Source organism: Cuculus canorus, chromosome 3 (genome assembly GCF_017976375.1).
Source record: "Cuculus canorus isolate bCucCan1 chromosome 3, bCucCan1.pri, whole genome shotgun sequence".
NCBI lineage: Eukaryota > Metazoa > Chordata > Aves > Cuculiformes > Cuculidae > Cuculus > Cuculus canorus.
The window spans coordinates 22,119,367-22,139,767 of record NC_071403.1 but is presented as its reverse complement, the minus strand read 5'-3'; the positions used below and the strand labels follow the sequence as shown (position 1 = coordinate 22,139,767).

At 36.7% G+C, this 20,401-nt stretch overlaps 1 protein-coding gene across 4 annotated transcripts in view; it reads left to right on the top strand.

Moving 5' to 3' along the window:
• Nucleotides 1–20,401, top strand: part of RNGTT (RNA guanylyltransferase and 5'-phosphatase) — a 184,440-nt gene that overhangs the window by 56,365 nt on the left and 107,674 nt on the right. For all 4 annotated transcript variants that reach the window (XM_054063260.1, XM_054063263.1, XM_054063262.1 and 1 more), the window contains one exon: nt 12,924–13,088. In XM_054063260.1, coding sequence (XP_053919235.1) covers nt 12,924–13,088 — 165 coding nt within the window. The remainder of the gene's footprint in view (nt 1–12,923; nt 13,089–20,401) is intronic.

Genomic DNA, 20,401 nt, shown 5'->3' with positions numbered 1-20,401 from the left:
TCCCACTCTAGAAAAAAAACCAAAACAACAGATAGGTGCGTGAGGTGCTCTGATATTCCTTTGGATCATGCAAGTAGTTGTGTCATCTGAAGGTGAATGGTGGAGTTACTGTACTCGCTGTCCGTCATGTGAATTATGAGATTTCCACCATGTCCCATCTCATCCTCCACGGTGACTCAGCCTACTCTGCAGTTAGAGATGCAACATAGCAGCGGGAGAAATGTGAATACAAACCCCACTGGCTAATACCTTTGCTGAGGCAAACCTCATGTTTTAGTCAGGTCTAGTAAACTAGAAATATTTTTAACTGAGCTTATTATCAAATGTTCAACCTGTTTTGCCTGCAGACTCTCCCCTGCTAGCTAAGTATAAGTGTTACTAAGTTTTCTGGCTTTGTCAGAATATTCCTTCTGAAATATTGCACTCGCGAATTCCACATTAAGTCCCAAAGACTTACATGCGCCATTTATTAGTACTACAGAGGCTGTTAGGTTGACCAGCACTAACACAAAAATACAGAAGATAGTACTAAAATGACATAACATATAGCTTTTCAGAACGCACCATGTATTTATAGTAAGATATATGTCAACCTGCACACCTCTGGAAAACTGTAAATAATACAGTGAAAGCTGTTAACATCTGTATAGAAAAATTGTGGAATTAAGTTTTAGATCATAGCAAAATAATGTCATGATTAAAATTTTCCAAATGTCACATGCTGTAATAACACTTTGAAGCATTCTTGGTGTATTTGGCCAGCAGTATTGTCATGCCAGAACTGCAGTGTAATCCCTTCTTGTATTTATTTGAGTTCCGCATTATCTTAGTTTTAGTGTACTAAACAGTGTTGAAGTTCGTGTTTGGAAAGGTAGCAGTTAAGGCAGGGCAGCCCAGTCTCTGATCTATGATGTATTTCTCTGGCTTTTAACAAGAGGACATGTAGGACTGAAGACTGATACCCAAATGAAGCACAGAATGCTTAGCCTGGCTTTTCTGAGTCAAGTTAACTGAATACCATGGCCACTGTTGCCTTTTATGAGCAGAAATTGTGTGGTGGTATGTTTTATTCTTGAAACTTTTTATGCTTAAAGTTTCAGCCTAAAAATCAGAGTTCCCAAACTATAAATAGTTGTGTTCAGTTTGTCCCTTGCAGCTCTGGCATCTGGAAAGTGTTTAAAAGACCAATGTCAGTTTGAGATTTAAGAGAAGCAGCAGTCTGCTAGAAACAGATCAGCTGGGACTAAAGGGAACAATTTTCATTTTATGTACAATGCTATGATTTTGAGAGAACATAATGGCATCACGAAGCTGAGTGTCTCAGTACATCAAGGGATCTTTCTTCAGACTTAGTCACGCTCAGGTGAAGTCCTGACTCAGAGGAAGTAAGGAAGTCACCTTAAAAAAGAATGATAAGTTTATCAGAAGAGTATTGTAACAGAAACTTAGCAGTTGGTAGAGGCTATAGGACAAAAAGATCCGAAAGAGGAGAGTAAGAGAGCAAAATGAGAGAGAGAGAGCAGGCATAGCCTACCTTTTATAAATTTTAATCCACGTTATTATCAGTGAGGCTTATTGTACTTAGCTTTTCGATTTTGCTGTGGTGTATCAGGAATAAACTACAGCATCCTTGTAGAAAAAATGGAGGAAACTGAGAGAATAGACTGATTGAAAAGTGTGGTGTGTATTTAGCTCTAGATATCTGCACAGGAAAACTCTCAGGAAGAAAGAATAATAAAAATTGAGTTTCAGTGACTGGGAGAGACCTATCCTGGAGTTCTTGGGGAAAACATGTTAATGATCTATCTTGGCTGTCCCTTTTCACGATAAATTTTGTGTTAAATTCTGATGTTTATCACCTGTAGCTGCTGAAAAAATGAAGTCTTCAGGGATGCTGATTGAAATCTTTGTCTTAATTTCTTTTAATTACTGTTTCTGTGTCATATAGTTTCTAGGAGCTTGTGGTAACACATCCCATTGTGTCACAAGGGATACCCATGTCAGGAAGAAGGAATGATTCTTCAGGAGATTTTAAAAAGATTAGGTTTCTTAGTTGTAATTTTCTGCAGTCTGAATCATGATGTTGATTATTATTGATAGCAGCTCAAAATATGACATTGCTGTCTTGATGGTTTTGTCTCACGTGCTAAAATAGAATTCGTAGAAAGGAAGCATTGTGCTAGTGAATTAAGCCTGCCTCTTGGCCTCAACTATATAAAATCATCTCAATATATGATCTACAAGCTGTATAAAATCATTTCTCAAACCCCATTCTGAGAGGGTTCATACAGGTATATTAATAAATGAAATTGCAAAAGGCAGGATCCTGCTGCTGGAAGTTTTAAGTAGTTAAAAACTTAAGTTACTTTAAGTTAACTTTAAGTAGTTAAATTGGTCTCTGGCGCAGTTTTGGCCCTGGTTGACTACAGTGCTCTTGAGGAGTTCTCAAGAATAGTTTGAAGTATAACAGTGCTCAGGCACTGTGGTTATCAATTGTTCTGAAATGTCATCATTCTCTTTTGGAGAGTGAGAGTATGAATGAAAAATACTGATATATCATGGCATAGAGCAGAATTCTGTTGTGGAAAGTTAAAGAAGATCCAAGAAACATGAAAGCTAGCATGCCACTTATGCTTGTCAATGGAAAAGATGGCACCAATGTGGGAAAATGGTAGTTATCATGTCATGTTACATTTGGCATGTGAGATGTTTCTTGAAGTAGAAATCAGTTATAACACAGTTCATTTTTTCTTACAACCTAAATGGATCTTTTTTTCATAAGAAGAATCTAAATCCTTGCAATGCTTTTTACTTTTCAGCTTCCTGATTGGTGTCTGTTTGTAGTCGAGTTAAAAACGCTACCTCTTTCACCTCAATAGCGAATAAAAAGTTTGGTGGGTAGTTGTAGTGCTACAGAGGAAGCTGACAGTAGGACAATTAACAGTCCGAGAAGCAAATACAAGTAAATAAAAATCCCTGTTGATCAGAAACAATTCACAAAAGAATGTCTTCATTCTCCAGTCATCTGCGAGACAGCTCTTCCTGAGAAACCTTGTTTTGAGAGGCTTTTTTTTTAGATCATAATCAATAGCATTGTGTAGATGTATAGACATTAACTTAAGCAACTATTTTTTTCCTTCATTAAGTAATAAAAAGTAACACTAGCATAATGTAGGATCTAATTAATGCATTCTTAGTAAAGATGCTGAAAATGAATAGTACTTCCCTTTTTTTTTCTAACCCTGGCCTTTAAATTTTTAAACTCTAGCCAAGTTTTTCTGAGACCAGATTGCAATGGTAAGAATAGACTGGATGCTTGAAAAAGAATAATTATTTTAATGTTTAGAAAGGAGATAGATGTTTTTAAATGAAATTTCCTAATACTCTGTGCATTAAATTATGTCAAGATCAAGATTTCTTTAGTTGTCATTATGCGTAACAATGCTGTAGCTATTAGATTAAATTTGTCATGGTAAACAGATATGCTGCTCGTAAATCCTGCCCACAGTCAATGTGCTCATTGAATTCATGCATGAAAAATTTTTGTTTTAAATCCCTGTAAAATATTACCATGTCTGACTTTGCCATTACAAACCTCATTTTAAAGTGATGTAAATCTCACAGTACATGCTGTCTCTCATTTATTAGCTTATTAACCTTATCTTAAAAATATACTGTGAAGATTTGGAGGGCACAATTCAGAGATGCAAGTGTTTAATTGCATCTTTTCTGTTTACAAGTGCACCTAGCTGCCAGTTGGCCTTCCATACTTACTTTTAATTCTGAGCTTATTTTTCACATAGTACCACCTTAAAATACAGATTTTTAAATGCTTTCATTACTAATAGTACTCCAGAACATGAGGATGCTGTGCCCGTGTTTGCTCTTGTTAGTCATGTCTCCACAATAAAGGTCACAAGCACCCAGAAGTTTGTAATGGTGTTCTTGCTGTGTGTTATGTTCTCAAAATCTGTATGTATAGCTTCATTCTATCATGGCTTAGAGGTGTCCGGTAAATGAAATACAGAGCATCTACTCATTTGTGTCTCACTTTGCTTTCTGGTGTCACACTGGGAGAGGTTCATTAGATTGCTTTATCCTCATTCTCTGATTTTTGTAATATAGTTTATTGAGAGAAGGGGCAGCTTGGCCAGGTGATGCATTCTAATATTCTTCCGAACGTATGTATTCTTTAGCATACAGAATGGGAAGGGCAACAAATGGTGGGCCAGAAGAGCTTGTAAGGTGGAGAATTGACACGGTAAGGGGGTGATGCTGCTGAAGCTTTTGTATGTGTGGAGACAGAAATGCATCTTGGCTAGGTGTCTTTTTCAGTGTCCTTCTGGCCTGATTCCCCTTCCCTGTTCATCGTTTTTTTTATCCATAATTGAAAACCTTACTTGTATGTCACAGCAGCAAAATTTGCAAATCTCCTTACCTGTTCTGTTAATTTCCAAACAGATAATTTGTTTTTCTTCCCTGCTGCTCTTTGTGTTTGAATAAAGAGCATATACAATTGAAAAGTAGCTTTTTAATGTGTTTTTGCATCCCTCTTTAAAGCACTTTTTCGCTATGATGCCTACAAAAATTGAATTATTGCTGAAGAGTAATAATTAGTACCTGCTAACCAGGATATCTTTGGAGGTTTTGTGTTTTTAATTTTATATTTTTTGTCTAATAAGGTAGTTGTTTTGGAGGAGCACTCTGTAGCTTAGTAATTAGTTTGAAGGCTGACCTACTTGCTGGTTAGATTCTGTGAAAATACATCTGATCTCTTCCTTTCCCTTGTCTTCATGAGTTAGATCCTCCTTTTCCCAACCCAGGGGGCGCTATGGATCGCAGTGAAGGTAGTTTGGTTTCCCCATTTTCCAAAGTAAAGTATGGTTAATGGATTATTATATAAAAGCAAAGGGAGTGTATTAAATTTTGTCATGTCTTGTTTTATTCCCCAGAGGTGTTTCCATACCTTCACATGAAGCTTGTCTCACGAGAACCTTTTTGAGTGGGAGATTATTGCTAGTATAATTGTCAGGGAAAGAGGCACAAAGTGTTGCATCTGGGAGAGGGGTAAAGAGACAAGGAGTTCTCTAAGAGCAGCTTTAGGAGTTGCCATGATATTAAGTCCTTTATGTTTTTTAGATGTTCAAGTTCTGTAGGTTTTGCTCTTTAATTGCTTACTGTGATGTGACACTTCATCAGCAAACCATGAAAAATACAAAGTGAGACCTGAAAGTTTAAGTTGTATTGTAAATGAAAATGCCTGAAATACTTCAAACCTTACACAGTTTAGCAAATAAAGCCCCCAAACAATTTTTTTTTTGTTCTTGGAAGGTCTCTTTGAAGAGATTTTCTCAGTATTTCTACTAAATGTTTTCTGCGTCTCACACGTAGCTTTAAAAAGCCCTCACTTTTTATTTGTAACATTTTTTAAATCATCTTGTTGTGCTAGGAACTGTAACATATGATCGAATAGAAAAACTGTCTCCCTCTACTTTCAGTTTATAACAATCATTCCCATAGGAACTGCCAAGTGGACTTGAACCCAGATTCTGTCTCAGGCAAATAGTCAGATCTCTCAAGAAGCTGGCAGTGACCACAATGGCAGTGGAAACTGTGAAAAACTTAACAGTGAGGCAGATTTTCTAGCTGCATTAGCATGTCCAGTTGCCTCAGTACTGGGAATGGAGTCTAACACAGGGCATTTGGTACACTATTTCAAGAGGAAAATCTGTAGGCAAAATAGAACGTTGTTGGGGGAATATCATAATGAAGCAGTGGGAGTATGTTCAAGTCTTGTTGTATCTTATTTCCCTACTTTCATTTTAATTCCTCCTTTTCTGCAATTAATCTAGTCTCAATAGTTCAAATTTTCAGCTTTGTCTCCCGCCTTCTCATCTTTTTCCTGTTTCTAGAACTCAAGAAAAAAAAAATTTCATCAGAAGGATGTACCAACTCTAAAATAAATATGTAATTCACGATAGGTTTTATGAAGGTGAAAACAGGAGCTCTGTAATATTTTCTTTCCCGTGGCTAGTATGTTCAAATAGCCTGAGTGAATGTTTTAGTCTAGGAGAGAATGTTAGGGCCGTATTTTCATCCTTTTTTAGAGTATTTCTCTTATTTAAAAGAAATACGAAGAAAAATACCACTTTTCTTTCGAAATGAGTATAATAGTAATTTATGTGTTTCTTACTTATAAGTTAACAATGCACACAATGACCTAGATATCTTAAAGACAGGTTGTGGACTTGAATTTATAGTTTTTTACAAATCTTCTGGAGTATAACATCTATTACAAGCAGATACTTAATTTCTGGTTCTTTCACGGTTTAGGAAAGGTAGGTGGTTCCTTTTTTAAGGTAGTATCTGTGATTCAGTGCTGATTGCTACTACTGGTTTTTTCCTCTCTTTTCTAGTTTTTAGGATTCTTTATACTTACTGTTCTAGGCAATCTTATTTTAAATACTATGAAGTGATTTATAGTCCAAAAAAATGAATGGCACAGTCTTTTCAGGTATGAGGTGCCCTGAATAATGTCTTTAAGATTTAGGAATTTTCCCACAGTTCTTCAAGTCATAGGAGTGATAATTCTTTGTCTTAAAGACAGCCCTGTAAAAGGCCAGCAATAGGTATTTGTGATAAAAAGGAAGAGAGCCTGAGGAGAGTAGAAGAAGAAAGAGAATACATTTACTAGGTCATATAGTGTCTGTTAGAGTAAGGTAAGGATGTCTCCATACTACGTGCAACAAAAGCACTAGAAAAAATAGTTGGAAAAACCAGAAGCAGTAAGGCCTCGTGTTTGATATTTGACTTTGCAGTTAGCCTAAATTCAATGCGAAATAAATTATTTAAATTTATATTCCCCTGGGAGAACCACATGCAGTCTTTTTGTGTGTAAATATCTGAGGATGATGATGGCAAATCTATTTTATAGTTATGGGCTATTAGAATTATGACTTTTACTTCTGTAATTAAAATGCGAGTCCATCTACTCCTCAGATTACTTGAGGCTAGGCAGCCAGTCTAGACAGAACATAATTCCTTTTGGTTTTAATCATTTACATCCCAGTAAAATCCCCTATTGAGTTCTGGTTTTGAAGGCTCAGAAGGATTTATAAGGATTATAAAGATCCTAAATGAAGCTACTGTACATGTAATCAAACAATGAATTGGACTGAGTTGTCGGTGATCCCAGAATAGCGGCTACTAAGCTTTCAGCACCTAACTGGAGCTTTGTTTTCAAAAGAGAGGGCTTAGGTGTTCATCCATGGTAGATGCCCATTTCCATATTTCTGCTACTTTATCGTACAGCGCTAATGGTGAGAATCATAATTCAGTCCCTTCAACTGACCATAAATATTCTGCCTTACATGCACTGGTGAAACTTACATTACACTGGTGAGACAAACATCTCATCCACTTGTAGTTATAAAGTTTTATGCTTTTTATCCTGAATCTGTATTCTGTTTTGAGCAATCCAAGGAGGAGAGGAGCGAGGAAGGAAGCAATGTTTGTAGTGCAGTCTACTTTTTCTGTTTTGATCTTATCTGTTTAGCCACAGTTTTGACAGTCCTGCTGTTTTGTTCAAGTTATGTTTGCTAATAAAAGTGTGGAGCTATATTTGTATGTTCTGTTAGGCCTTGATGTTTATGCATGGGCTACAAGCTCCTTTTCTTTGTTGATTCATACATATTTGAATTTATTTTTAGTGATTTTTTTTTTTTTAAAGGAAGTACAAATAATTTAATACGTGTCTTAAGCAGTCTTTTATATAGATCTGATTCCTCAAAACGTTTTCATTCTGTGGTATATCAAAGCGATAGTCCATTGTATAAGCTGACAATGTATAAATAGTAATTATGTTCCTGCAGCATGCTGGTTGAATTGTTACAATTGAAACACTGTTTCACACGCTGTACCTCATTGATGCCAAGATAAATTTTAGAAACCATTTTGAAACTGCTAAATTCCTTGCCGTTACCATATCTGTTTGGAATATTTGAGTGATAAAAGTTAGAAAAAAGAGATTTTAAAATTTATTTTCAGATTATAGTTGTTGTCTTGTCTTTTAGAAATAAAAAACTTAGGAGTCAAAACTCTACAAAATTTTTCATTTCTCTAATACTTTACTTTTAATCCGGTTGTAAAAAGAGAACATCATTGGAAATGAAAAAAATTTCTTTTTGATTGAATATAGTAATAATTTTATTTGGGAATGAAACAGCGCCTTCATATTATTTTCCATAAAGCTATGTGTATAAAAATATAGCAACATCAATAAAACCACAGGTGGAAGAAATACATGCCAGACCATTAATATAAAATGCAACTATTAGATTGCATGGTCTTCAGAAGATGGGAGAAATAATAATGGACTTCAGTTGGAAATGCAGATGTCAGCTGTGGGTGCCTTGAATTGTCAATAATAATGTTAAACACAGGGTAGAATATCAGCCTGGGCTTATTCTTTATTCTCTCAAAATCGTTAAAGCTAAGACAGTTGTGACATATGTTCTGCTATGGCTCAATAAGTGAAGATGTGCGTGGAACGTATATACGTGTATGTGCTGAATTATTCATATCTAAGGTACTGCTCTGGGGAAGCAAATGGAGCGTGCTTTGTTGGCAGGTAGGCTTTGAACCATGTTTCATGGAGGAAGAGAATAAATATTCTCAGTTTATCCTAGACCAAGCTAGTTATCAGCTGTCTACACAGGCCCAGGCATTATTTTTCTTTTTGCTATAACTACATTGAGCCAAAGCCAGATAAATATCAAATTGTAAGAGAAATACTTTTATGGGATTTAGCCCTGATATACTGCATTTTGTTATCTGTACTGCATCCATCTAGGGGAAGGACTTTCCATGTAAGGCTCGCTGAATTTACTGAGCTGCAGCCACAAGGTCAGCCTTAGAGGCAGGAGAAGGGGGGCAAACCTGGAGGGTGATGGTACCTTCTCAGGGATACCTGTCTCCTTGCAGTAGAAATCCTATTATTCTCTTACACCTGTCTAATCAGTTGCTGCTGTCTTCCTGTATTTAATGACCTGGGATTTGAGTTACTTACCAGCCTTTGTGGCTGTATCAGCATGAGATTTTGACTTCAACACTGAGGTGTCTGTGAACCAGGTGGAGGGCAGGAGCTATGGCAGGTGAAGAGTGAATTTGCTCTCTCAGCACCCATCTGAAGAAATGTTATCAGGACTATGATTTTTGGAGTGTTTTTTTTGTTGTGGTGGGGTTTTTTTTTTTTCTTTCAGCAAATAAATTGCCTTCTCCTGCCTTCTTAAGACAATTGGTATTAAATCAGCTGCAAAGTCTGTTTTTTAAAATTTTTAAACATGTATGTATTTTTGTGGCACACCACGTTACGTTCTTATGTGACTCACTGTGTATAGGTTCTGTTGAGAAGTTAATTTGAAATAATATAAGTTTAGATTTAGAAATGTTCAATCCTGGGTGGATTTCAAAGTTCAGTAGAAATCTTATTTTACTTTTTGAGGGTATCTGGAAGACTGTGCCTAAAATCAAAACAATATTTTACAGTGTCACATCTATTGCAAGCTCACTTCGTGCTGTGATCTTTCAGTGCAATGCACAAAGTTTCAACAGGTGAAGAGAATTCCACTGCTCAGGGAAGATGTGTTGATTCAATGGGTGACTCCAGTCTTGAGGCTTGTCTAAACAATATTTTGCTTTAGGATACATTTTAATTACAGTGAGGGGGAAGCTTAACTTTGTAGCATAAATAGAAAACACATGCGACTTGTAATCCACTCCAGTAAGGATGCTGTTAGGCAGCAGTGACCCTCATACTTCTCAGACAAGTAAGAACTTACATATTGAAATAAAATCTCAAACATCTGAATATTTAAATTAATAAAACATCTATATTGCCTAGAAACATATTAGTATTTGATATCTGGGTTTAGATTATATATGCACCAGTCTTTTGTTTTAAGGCAACTTCTAAATGTCTGCATTATATACTAAATAATATCTTCCTGTTTTTGTCAAGGTCTGCAAATTACTTATTGCAGCCTACGTTACCCTCCTACCTACTTGCTGAAAGCTTGGATTTTATGACTTGAGGGTTTTGGATCTGTCTGGGAGAAATCCTTTGTACACTAGCAATGTTTTTTTGTAATTGTGGCAAGTGTCTAATAGCAAAGAAAAAGCCCTCCTTCTCCAATATTACCTTTATTCAGTATGTCCTTGATTTAAATTCAATGTTATGTTAATTTTCTTATTGCTACAGTCATGTGCTTTTGTGAGAATTAAATACTCCTTAACTTCTTACTTTACTTGGCTGGTGAAGTTGCTTGGCAGGATTATGTATGTTTTCCCATCTCATATAATCTTATGTCAACCTAGCTCTGACCTTTGTGTGATGGAACCTAGTGGTAATATACCTTTCTGCTTAACAAGCTTTTACATAAAAATATGTGATTGGCAGAACTGCAGGAAATAATTAGTTCCAAGTAGATGGGGGAAGTGAAAGAATTATTTACAGGAAAAGTAAGTGATTCAACTGGTTATTGTACATACGAAGTCATCCCAGCTTTTAATTTAACTGTTAAAGAGTTGAAATAAATTTAAGTTATGCAAAAGCATTTTTGAATGAGTCATTGTAAAGAAGCTCCCTAAATAACTCTACTGCTTATTGGAAACTCAAATATTTGAAACATTAATGGGTTTATCTCTCTTTCAGTCCTACTCATAAAATGTGGCTGAATGGAATAGCTACTGTAGGGAACAGAGAACTTACACTACTTCTTGCCGAAATGTACCCAGAGAACAGTTTGTAGTGCTCTTTGAAATAGTAAAAATATACACATCTCCCAGTAAGGAATTTCTCAATCAGTTTTTGTTACAGAGGTGGAGATGTGTTTTCTGTGTTTCAATTAGACATACAAGCCAGAACAAGCTCAGTTACTGTAATGATGAATTATCAGGCATGTTGTGCATGGGTAAAGAGAGAAAGAAAGGACGTTCCCCAGAATTTTGTCTGTGGCACTTAAAAAAACTCATGTAGCTCACCCAGCTATATTCTGTGACAAATGAATAAACAGCGAGCCGTTCTCCTTCTCCTTGGATTTTTCCATACTCTGATTTCCCATTCATTTGAATGGCTCTTTACTGATAACACCTTCATGTATGAAAGGAAGGCGAAGCTGAGGGCAAAGTTAACAGCCAGGTAGACTTTCTTCTTCACGAGCATGGATCAAGGAGCAGAGGTAACCGAGAGGCATTTTGCCCACGTTGTCACTGACTTTGTGCAGGATGTGCTCCCCCCCTCAGTGATGGGGGCTGTCCTGCCTCCCCTCGTACAGATAGAAGCTGAGTCCTGAATGAAAGTGGTTGTAAATTACATGTGGTGTGAGGGCAAATGCATCGTAAAGCTGTTGCACTGAACTATTCAGGACTTTTGTTTGAGGTCTGAAAAAGAATCTAATGCTAGGAAAGAAAAGTAAGGGAAAGTTAATGCCCCTTAGGGAGCATGAAATGAAGAAGGTTCTGGTGAAAGCCAGGATGAATTTGGAAAGAACTTGATTAAACTCATGTTGGTGTAAAATTGGCATTCTGTTTTTCTTCTAATTATGATATGTGCTCAGATACTACTTATTCTGTCTATTTCCTTTGTATGCCTCCTCAAGATGTCATTTTGCCATTTATTTCCTTTGCATTCTTTTGGATTGATTGGCTCTGATTCTTTTTGATGTGTGTTAGAGCAAGGCTTTTTTCCTTTTAGATTCTCTTTCTTTTTCTCTTCTGGCTGTGTTTAGTACAGGAAATACTTGGTTCTCCTCCTCATCTGTATCACTGCCACTGATGATGTTTCATGTTTTCCTAGTTGTCTTTGCTCATTGCTTTCTACTTCTGAAAAATTCTGGTTTTGAAGCCAAAACTCTGTGAGCTTATTCTCTGGACCATGAAAGGGATAGGTTTTGAAAATTATATTTTTGGTGAATGGGGTGGCAAAATGAGGAATGATCTCATGTAAATAACTTCCAGTGCTGTATCATGTATGTAACAATGCAGATCTTTTTGTGCCATATTGCTATGAAGTGCCATGTCTGATTGAAATTAACTTTAGAATTTATAAGTTGCCAATTGCTTTTTTTCTCATAGTGATACCCACAGTGTGTCCTTCTCACTATCTAATGCTCAATATATTGTAAACTCATTACGAGCAATTACTGACAGATGTGCATTTTGAACGCTCATACTGGTCTGGTGCAGTGCAACAAATGTATAAAGAGAAATGTAAAGCTGCTGCTTTATTTCGGATCTGGAAAAGTCAGAATGCGATACTGAGACTTAGAGAAGGGCTTTTACTACTTTTTTGTGACCGAGCCGTCACATATCTTGCACGTTTTTGCAGCCACTGTTTATTGGCATGTTTTGCAACTGCAGCTATATTTTTCTCTTTTCTGTGGCAGAAAAGTGATCGTTTACATAATTACTGCTTCTTTCAAGGCATGAGCATAGTGCATTTAAAACAACGAGTGTACTTAAATGTGTAAGTTGCATTGTTGTGTTGTCATTAAAAGTATTATGAGCAAAATGAGCTAAACTACTTCAAAGGAAAATTATGTGGAAATTCTGTAGGTTCTGTATCCAAAGCTATAATTAGGGAATATTTTAATTATTTTGCCCAACTTTAAAGGTATGTACGTGTTTAAATCATATATGCTTGAAAACATGCTATAGATCTTTATCTTTCTATGAACTTTGATTTGATTAAGCCTCTTAGAGCTTGAGACAAATGCTTAGAACCCAATTATTTGGCAAAGCCATGTAGGATTTGATAATATTTTCGTGTATCTTTATGATTCTAAATATTGTGTAAGGAAAAGTTATACTATTTGGGTAATTTGTTAAGTGCTCTGTTTTAATACTGTTTTTTTGTAACTTGGCAGGGACAGCCTGTTGGAGACTGTGATTTTAATGTTCGACTTGCATGTATAGAGAAAGAGATTATATTTCCACGACATGAAAAGATGAAAAGTGGTCTTATTGATAAAACACAGGAACCATTCAGTGTTCGAAACAAACCTTTTTTTGACATCTACGCTTCAAGAAAGGTAAACTTGATTTCAATTGTGTTATGTTGTGGCGCTGGAGGCAGCAAAGCGGTGTTGGATATAGGTTTTTCCCTCAGCTTTTTTAGCTTCCAGCAATTTCCTCTGCTAACCAAGTGTTCAGAGCTTGAGGGCTTAGTGGCAGTTTGGAATACTCTGAAAAGTGGTTTTAGGCTACTTATTCCTTCCAAATTACTGTTTTCCCATATTTAAAACCTGTACTTGGGCAAAATCTAATTCTTTAGTTTTGTAACGTAGAATGATGACATAGAAGTTAACAGCTTTAGGTCTGAAATGCCTCTGAGCTCAAGGGAATGTCTGAGTGCTGTGTTGATTACACTGCCCTCCTTTGTAGGTAAGAATATAATGTTCTTTTTAATTCAAGTGCCCATTTGGCCGTAGTATAAGAACCATGAATTGTGCTTGAGCTCCCACTTTGTGTTCAGCAATGATTACTAACAGTTCATTCTGGTTAATGTCTCCACATTTTACTTATTAAAATACGGCTCTAGGTCTTCTGAAGTACCACATATAATTTGTAAATATATGAGTTCATGTCTTTCATTTTATGCTCTTTTCTTCAACTATTTCGAAGAACATTAGGATATGTCTATACTTTTATTATCTTCTGTGAATTAAATGGCTCCTTGATAATACTTCCTTCTAGAGGAACCCGTTTTTCTCAGCATTGCTGTTAGAAGTACTGCCATGTCTCGTCAACATGGAGCAATGAACATCAAATTGTCAGCTTCAATTTGCTTCTGTCATTTCCTTGAGCCTGTAGCAGGTAATGAATCTTGTCCCTAGACGAGCAGGAATGGTGTTTTGGCTTACCAAGGGTGGCTGAAGAGCAAATAAAGGGGTAAGGCATCTGTTTCTGAGCAGCAGTCCTCAGAAAGTTCAAATCATGAACAGTTTTGTGAGGAGTTCCTGTGGATAGAGTCCTATAAGTATTTCAGTCATTTTGTTGCATTTTTTGGATTGTCTATTTCAAATCACCTTTGTAAATTTAAAGTAAATTTTTAATAGGAAGAAAAAAGCTGTTTGTTTGGGACACATAATTTTGAGCTTTAAATTAAAAGAAATTAAAACAAAAGAAACACATATTAATAATTGATTGGAAGCATTCCTAGAAAAATGTCTAGATAAAAGACATCTGTAAACAAGTCTCATGCTAGTTAAATATAGTCGCCAGCACGTGATTATTGAAATGATCCCCTGCTTCTCAAAACCTAGGAAATTAAAATTATGGTCAATGTTTGTTTTTTCTTCCCTGTCTAAAGGAGATTTCTGAATGGTTCATATGCTTTCAGATGTATTGGATTTAGCAGTTCTGACTGTGGCACATTTTAAAGTTAGCAATGAAATAATGCTATTTACTGGTCTTTCTCTACTTTTGTCAAAGCTCCGTGCTTGAATTTTTTAAGATATTAACTGTTATTACCCTGCAGTAAAACATCAGCTATGTCGGTGATGGAGGGGGGGAACTATACACAGCTAAAATTTGTTCCATGATAGACTTACTTATAACTGCTTTTGACACTAATACTTGGACAGTATTTCTTTATTTTGTCCTTGTGTTTGCTGTCACATTTGATTAACTTATAGTTATAGAATGAAGCTGTTTTCTGTCAGTTTATTTCCTTTTTTTGTGAAGAATATTCTTATATGCAGCAGTTGGAGACACATGCAGAGGGCATCTTTCTTTAAGTGGTAATTGGGGCAGACTCTAAAGCTTTCTACATTTTGCTTTTGAAATAAACATAGATTTTAAAATTTTCTTTTTGTACAATGTACATTGTAAGTTTGAAACAGTTCTCTGATTTGAAGTGACTTATCTAACGAAAGAAGTTCATTATACTGCTGTTAGAACAGAAAACTTCTAATGAGGCTTTAAATCTGACCATTGTTTTCAATAAGTAGTAAGTTTTATGTCAATATTTAACAATTGTTTACATGCCCTATGGTAACTGTAGGGAGTTTTAGGTGGTATTAGGAGCACTGATGTGGAGTTCTATCTAAGGCAGTATTGGTAAACATGTAAAGGGAACCAGTATAGGTTCAAAATAGATTTAAAATCTCTGTCCTCTAAAAGGAATAGTATTCATAAAAATGTATTCTCTCTCATGTGGACTAAGAATTACTGTTGCTGTTGTTTACGTCAAAAACATTTTTGTTTCATTACTTCTATGAACTTGATGAGTGTGATTCTTGTAACACTTCTTTAGGAAGATAATGAAGATTGCATCTTCATATTCATCACAACTTCATGAACAGAATTTTTCATTATACATGATCAGAAAAGACTATTATTTGGAAGCATTGCCCTGTTCTGAAAGAGGACTATTTAAACATAGTATTGCTTTGCCCAAAAGATCTTTTCCTATGTTTATTCAGTCATCTCTGCAACTGTAGCAATAAAGGTGCTCAGAGTAATGAATACCTCATTAGTATAGCTGGAAGATCAAGTTTGATTTCTTTTGCATCAGTGACAAATGTCTTGACAAGATTTACATACTCTGTTTGCAGCACAGCAAGGTCTGCAGGGAGATGAGGAATACCTTCTAGCTTCTAAGCAAGCTCTTATTTGGGTTGACTCAGCATATACATCAGTCCATCTCCAGAGACAGTGGCAGCTGAATGAATGCTAAAGGACTTATGAGTGGGACGTGCTTAAGTAGGTCTGGTTCTTAGGTTTAATTAGCCTTTTTTCTTGTTCTTCTACAAGAACAGTGTGTTCCTTGCATCTTTAGAAAGGATCTGACAGGATCCTTCCTTTCTCAATTAGAGGTACTTTGAGATTAACACCTTTGAGTGATCTGAGAAGAAGTGTGGGCTTTTTCCCTACCTCCAGCTTTTCTGCTTCACTGCCAGAAGATGTGGCTTCTCTGGTCATCCCCAAGGCTTGTTATTTTCAAAGAAAGGTCAGTGGACGCAATGGTCTTTGGCCACAGAGAAAGTGGACTTCTGATTGCACCAGCATATTCAGGATTGAAAAACTGGACAACTTGTGCCGCTGCAAAGAATATGTTTCATCAAAATTCAGGAAACAAATATAGTTTCTTTTAGTAGTATTTTCATCTCAGACAAGGTAATTGCTTGGAGGGTATTTTGCACAATTTCAGCAGATACTTCACTGTTTCTGAAGTTTTTTATTAGGTGCGGTGCTGGGAAAGTGGTCTTGCAGTTGCAGCGTATGTGGGACTCTGAAATTAAGGTTCTGAGCTAGGTGATACTTTGTGATGTGCAATTTGAGTGACAAGACAATGTAGATTTCAAAGAGAGATCGATTGACTTCTTTGATGCATGGTGTCTATATGGATTCTGTAGTCCTACCTCCAGTCTTGAAAAATCCGGGGTTGTTGGCTGCTTGAGAAGTTTTTGAGAGAGAACTGCATTAAGCTTTGAGCTCCTTACGGAGCCTGACAAGAAGCAGGGAATATGTATACTGGATGGCTGCTGCTAAAAGGAAATATAGGCATCTCGATTTGTGTATCAGGACTAATAGGTGCAAGCTGTAGATTCTGTCAGCAGCAGTATGTCTTGGATGTTTTTTGAAGTGCAGCTGGGTTTAGTGCAGGGTCAAGAAAAGAATCAAGTCTACTTCTGAATTACCGCAGCTGGGACCACACATCACATCTTTGTTTATCTTTGTTCTGAGAGACTTCAATTGAGAAATACGTTCCCAGGATGCAGTTTGAACCTCACAAAAGAAAATATTGTAGATGTCTCCTTTCACAGCCTCCCCCCATCATTCCTTTCTATGACCTGAGTTAAGACAAAGTGTTCCAAATTGAAAGCTATCGTTGACCATTCTTATTAACAATAGCACTTATCAGTAAATGTGTGTTAGCTTGGGTGGCTTGTAGGCAGATTACTTGAAAACTCCAGGAGTCTCAGCGTTGTATTTAATAACAGAATAGTGGCTAAAACTTTTAATTATACCAGGAAAATAAAGAATGTTATCCACATAGGTTTAGTTAGTTTCAGTGAAAATGCAGAAGTAATTTCTTGAAACAGCAGTAAACTTTGTACTGTGTTATATAATATGTCCAATAATTAAATTGTTCTTAGAGTTATGGATTTGGGACTTTAATAACAATGTAAAAGAACTAGTGTTTTTTTTCTAACCTGAAAATCAATTTACTGTGAAATGAAATGCAGTTTTGAAGTGCAATTGTAAAGTATGGCAGTGTTTATGGTTGTGTCTTTCTCTTTGTTGTTAGTACTAGATTTTGGAAATAAGGGCTATACCTTTACAATGTTATATCCTCATAACATTGCCTTGAGTGTTACTTTGAGATGTTTTGATGGACTCTTTAACTTTTTGCAAGACTGAGTTTTGGTGGTAAGAGGAAGATGAGAAAGGGAGAATCATCTGGTGACAGGTTTTATGTTTTTGAAACCGCTAGAAATGTTACCTTTTTGAACTTTGATATTGATGGAGAATGCCTTATCACTAAATTTGTCTGCCTCAATAATGAAAGAATCGCTAAATGCAGTTTGCTCTTGTAGTGGTATCTTGGAACACATGTACTCTGTGATTTTGCCTTTTAATTCCTAAATTCTTTTAAGAAGGTGTTTTTGAGCAATGTTGAACCTTTGCTGGCTGTTGTTACACTTGCATGATTGGCCACTTCTGTTGCATTTCTTGTTTTCTTTTCATCTATTAGTGTGCATCAGAATTCAAGGAGATGACGTCAAATCTGCCAGCTCTCCCACCCATCATGTGGGGATAGCAGCCGTCTGTAGAAGAAGTTGAGTTTTAGGATTCCTATATTCTCAAATATTAAAGACCAGTGAGGTTGATGCTTTATGTGCTGCACATTCTTCTCCTTGGAGCCTTAGCCTTTTATTTATACAAATATTTTAGGATTTTCAACAAGGACATTATCTTTATTATGTTAAAGAGGAAGTATAGGTACATAGAAATAAGTAAGCTCTTGGACATGATGCAAGTCTTGGCTTTCATTGCCTAAATCAACCCACAATTCTTCTGGAAGGCTCTTCAGTGTGGACAGTCCCTGCCTGGATGTCATTGCTAAAGCCTATTGTGTAGTAAAAATGCTGTCTAACGGGAATAGAAAGAGAGTTTCTTTCTGTGCAGTTCATGGTCCTGTGGAGAATTGCGCCCGTCACTCTCAGAGGAACAATAGGGCTAAAGGTTAAACAATGACACAGGTCAAACGAACAACCTTTTTCAAATGCTAGCATGCTGTATGTCAATGACTTGTCAGCTCTTAGACTATTATCTGATTTCAGAATGACAGCTTGTCCTAGAGGGATTGGAATGAAGGTAGGTAATCTCTGCTAGAAGATTAAATGGTCTAGGATCTTGGAAGTTTTCAGTCAATTCTGTGAAGTGACAGATGACTTATTTTGTTCTCCGCGTTTACTTGACATTTGGATTTTTATTTTTTTGAAACTATTTCTGTGGTAGTTAGGAAAGGTGGAATGTTTAAAAGTTTGTACTAGTTAGTGTATAGCTGCTGTTGAGGTGGTTTACTTTGGAAAATTGAATGGCTGTGGACCTCTGATGATGGAGAACATTGTGTAAGTACATGACTCACTGATCTTGGTGTGAAGTACTTTGAAGGCAACTGAGGCAGCTATGAGCTAGTAGTTGCATGGCCTGAAAAAATGAACCCTGATAAAAGGCAGAATATATGGACAGAGGTCACCCGTGCCTGATGAGACAGCTGTTAATCCAAAGCTGACTGCAAATGACCGCAAAGCCTGTTCTTATGTCACCAAGTAGCCCACAAACAAAAATGTGGAGAAGATTTACAGTCATGGGGTAGAAGATGAGAGAATTGAGCGGCATCAGTGGCAACAGCAGAAGTGTCAAATAATCTGTCTGTTTATTGGAGATTTTGAATTCCGCATCTATGTGGAGGGGGAGTATTTCCATCTGGAGGATTTTTAATGCCAAAAAGACTTTTCCTCTGTTTTTGTTTTTATTTTCTGTGCCTTAAGGACTAGTTTAATCGACTCACCTTTCAGTCCTGCATTTCCTGACCCACACTTGGCAGTCACTCTTCAGTGTCTGGCCTGCACCATAGTCCTCACTCCATCTGTTCTGTTCCAGGTTTTTGGCCTACTTATCATCTTGTCTCCTTTTAATTATCTTCTAACCCATGTCCGCTCTACCATTTTGCTTCTGTTTACTTTTATTTCTTTATTTTGTATATTTCTTCTGTACTTCATCTTATTCCATCTCCCCAAAAAGGGAAGTCAAATGTTTTAAAAGCAGTATTGCCTTATTCCACCGTTAGATGCTTTTGTGCTGGTGGTTACCTTCACTCATATTTTCTTTTTGGAGTGCTTTTCTTCATACAAATGTAAATAATGGTTGACCTGAAGAACTGCAGTAAACAAATAGTGAATGAGAAGATGGGCAGATGTTCCCTTATGCTTATATTAGATTTTGAAATCTTCACTAGGCAGCTGTCCTGTATCCCAGCGTGTAGTACTTCAGCCTGATTTTTCAAAAATGGTTTTGCCATGTGAATTTTAAAGGTGAGGATGGCCAACCAGACCACGTGGAAGATTTGTAAATTGTAGTATGGAATAGATGACCAAACTGTAGCTCTTGAGTTGAATGTAGGCTACTACCACTTAAAATTCAGTGCTTGAACCGGAGCTGTTTTATGCAGCCAGCTGCAGCACTGAAATGACATGGATACTGTTCTGTAAACATAATTTCTGGCAGTGGGATGATGAGGGTGGCAGGGATTTTGTAGGCCAAGGTTGGTGATGTGTCCAGCTGCCTCTGGGTCTATCTTTGCATTCTGTGTGACAGGGAGGCTGCAGTTTTGTCTGACACGCTGACTCTGACAGAATTATTAAACAGTTAATTTTTATCTCAAAAACTACATAGCCATTAAAAAAAGGAGTATGCTTTTTGCTCTGCCATATTTTCAGTCTCAATCTTGATGATTCCTTGGATAGACACCAAGAGTTATAAGGATACCAGGATTTCTTCTTCTGCTGGGCTTGCGTGGACTTGATCTGTGATCCTGTATATGTTTTCAGTGCTTTTTTCTTATCCTTGCTGAGAGGTGTTTTTACTTAAGTAGGAGTCGTGCCCTTCTGATTAAGCCTTCCCAGCTCTGCATTACTGCTTGGAAGTTTCAGTGGAGGTATTTATTCCAATGGTAGGCCTTGCTCAGGTGCTCAAAATCCTCACATTTGACTTCCATGACTGAGATCAAGTTTATAGTCCATTCCTGTTACCAAAAAGAATTAATAAACTCTGCTTATGTGCTTTAGATTTGCCGCTGCTGGAGTCACTCGAGGAGACCAGTTCACAAACA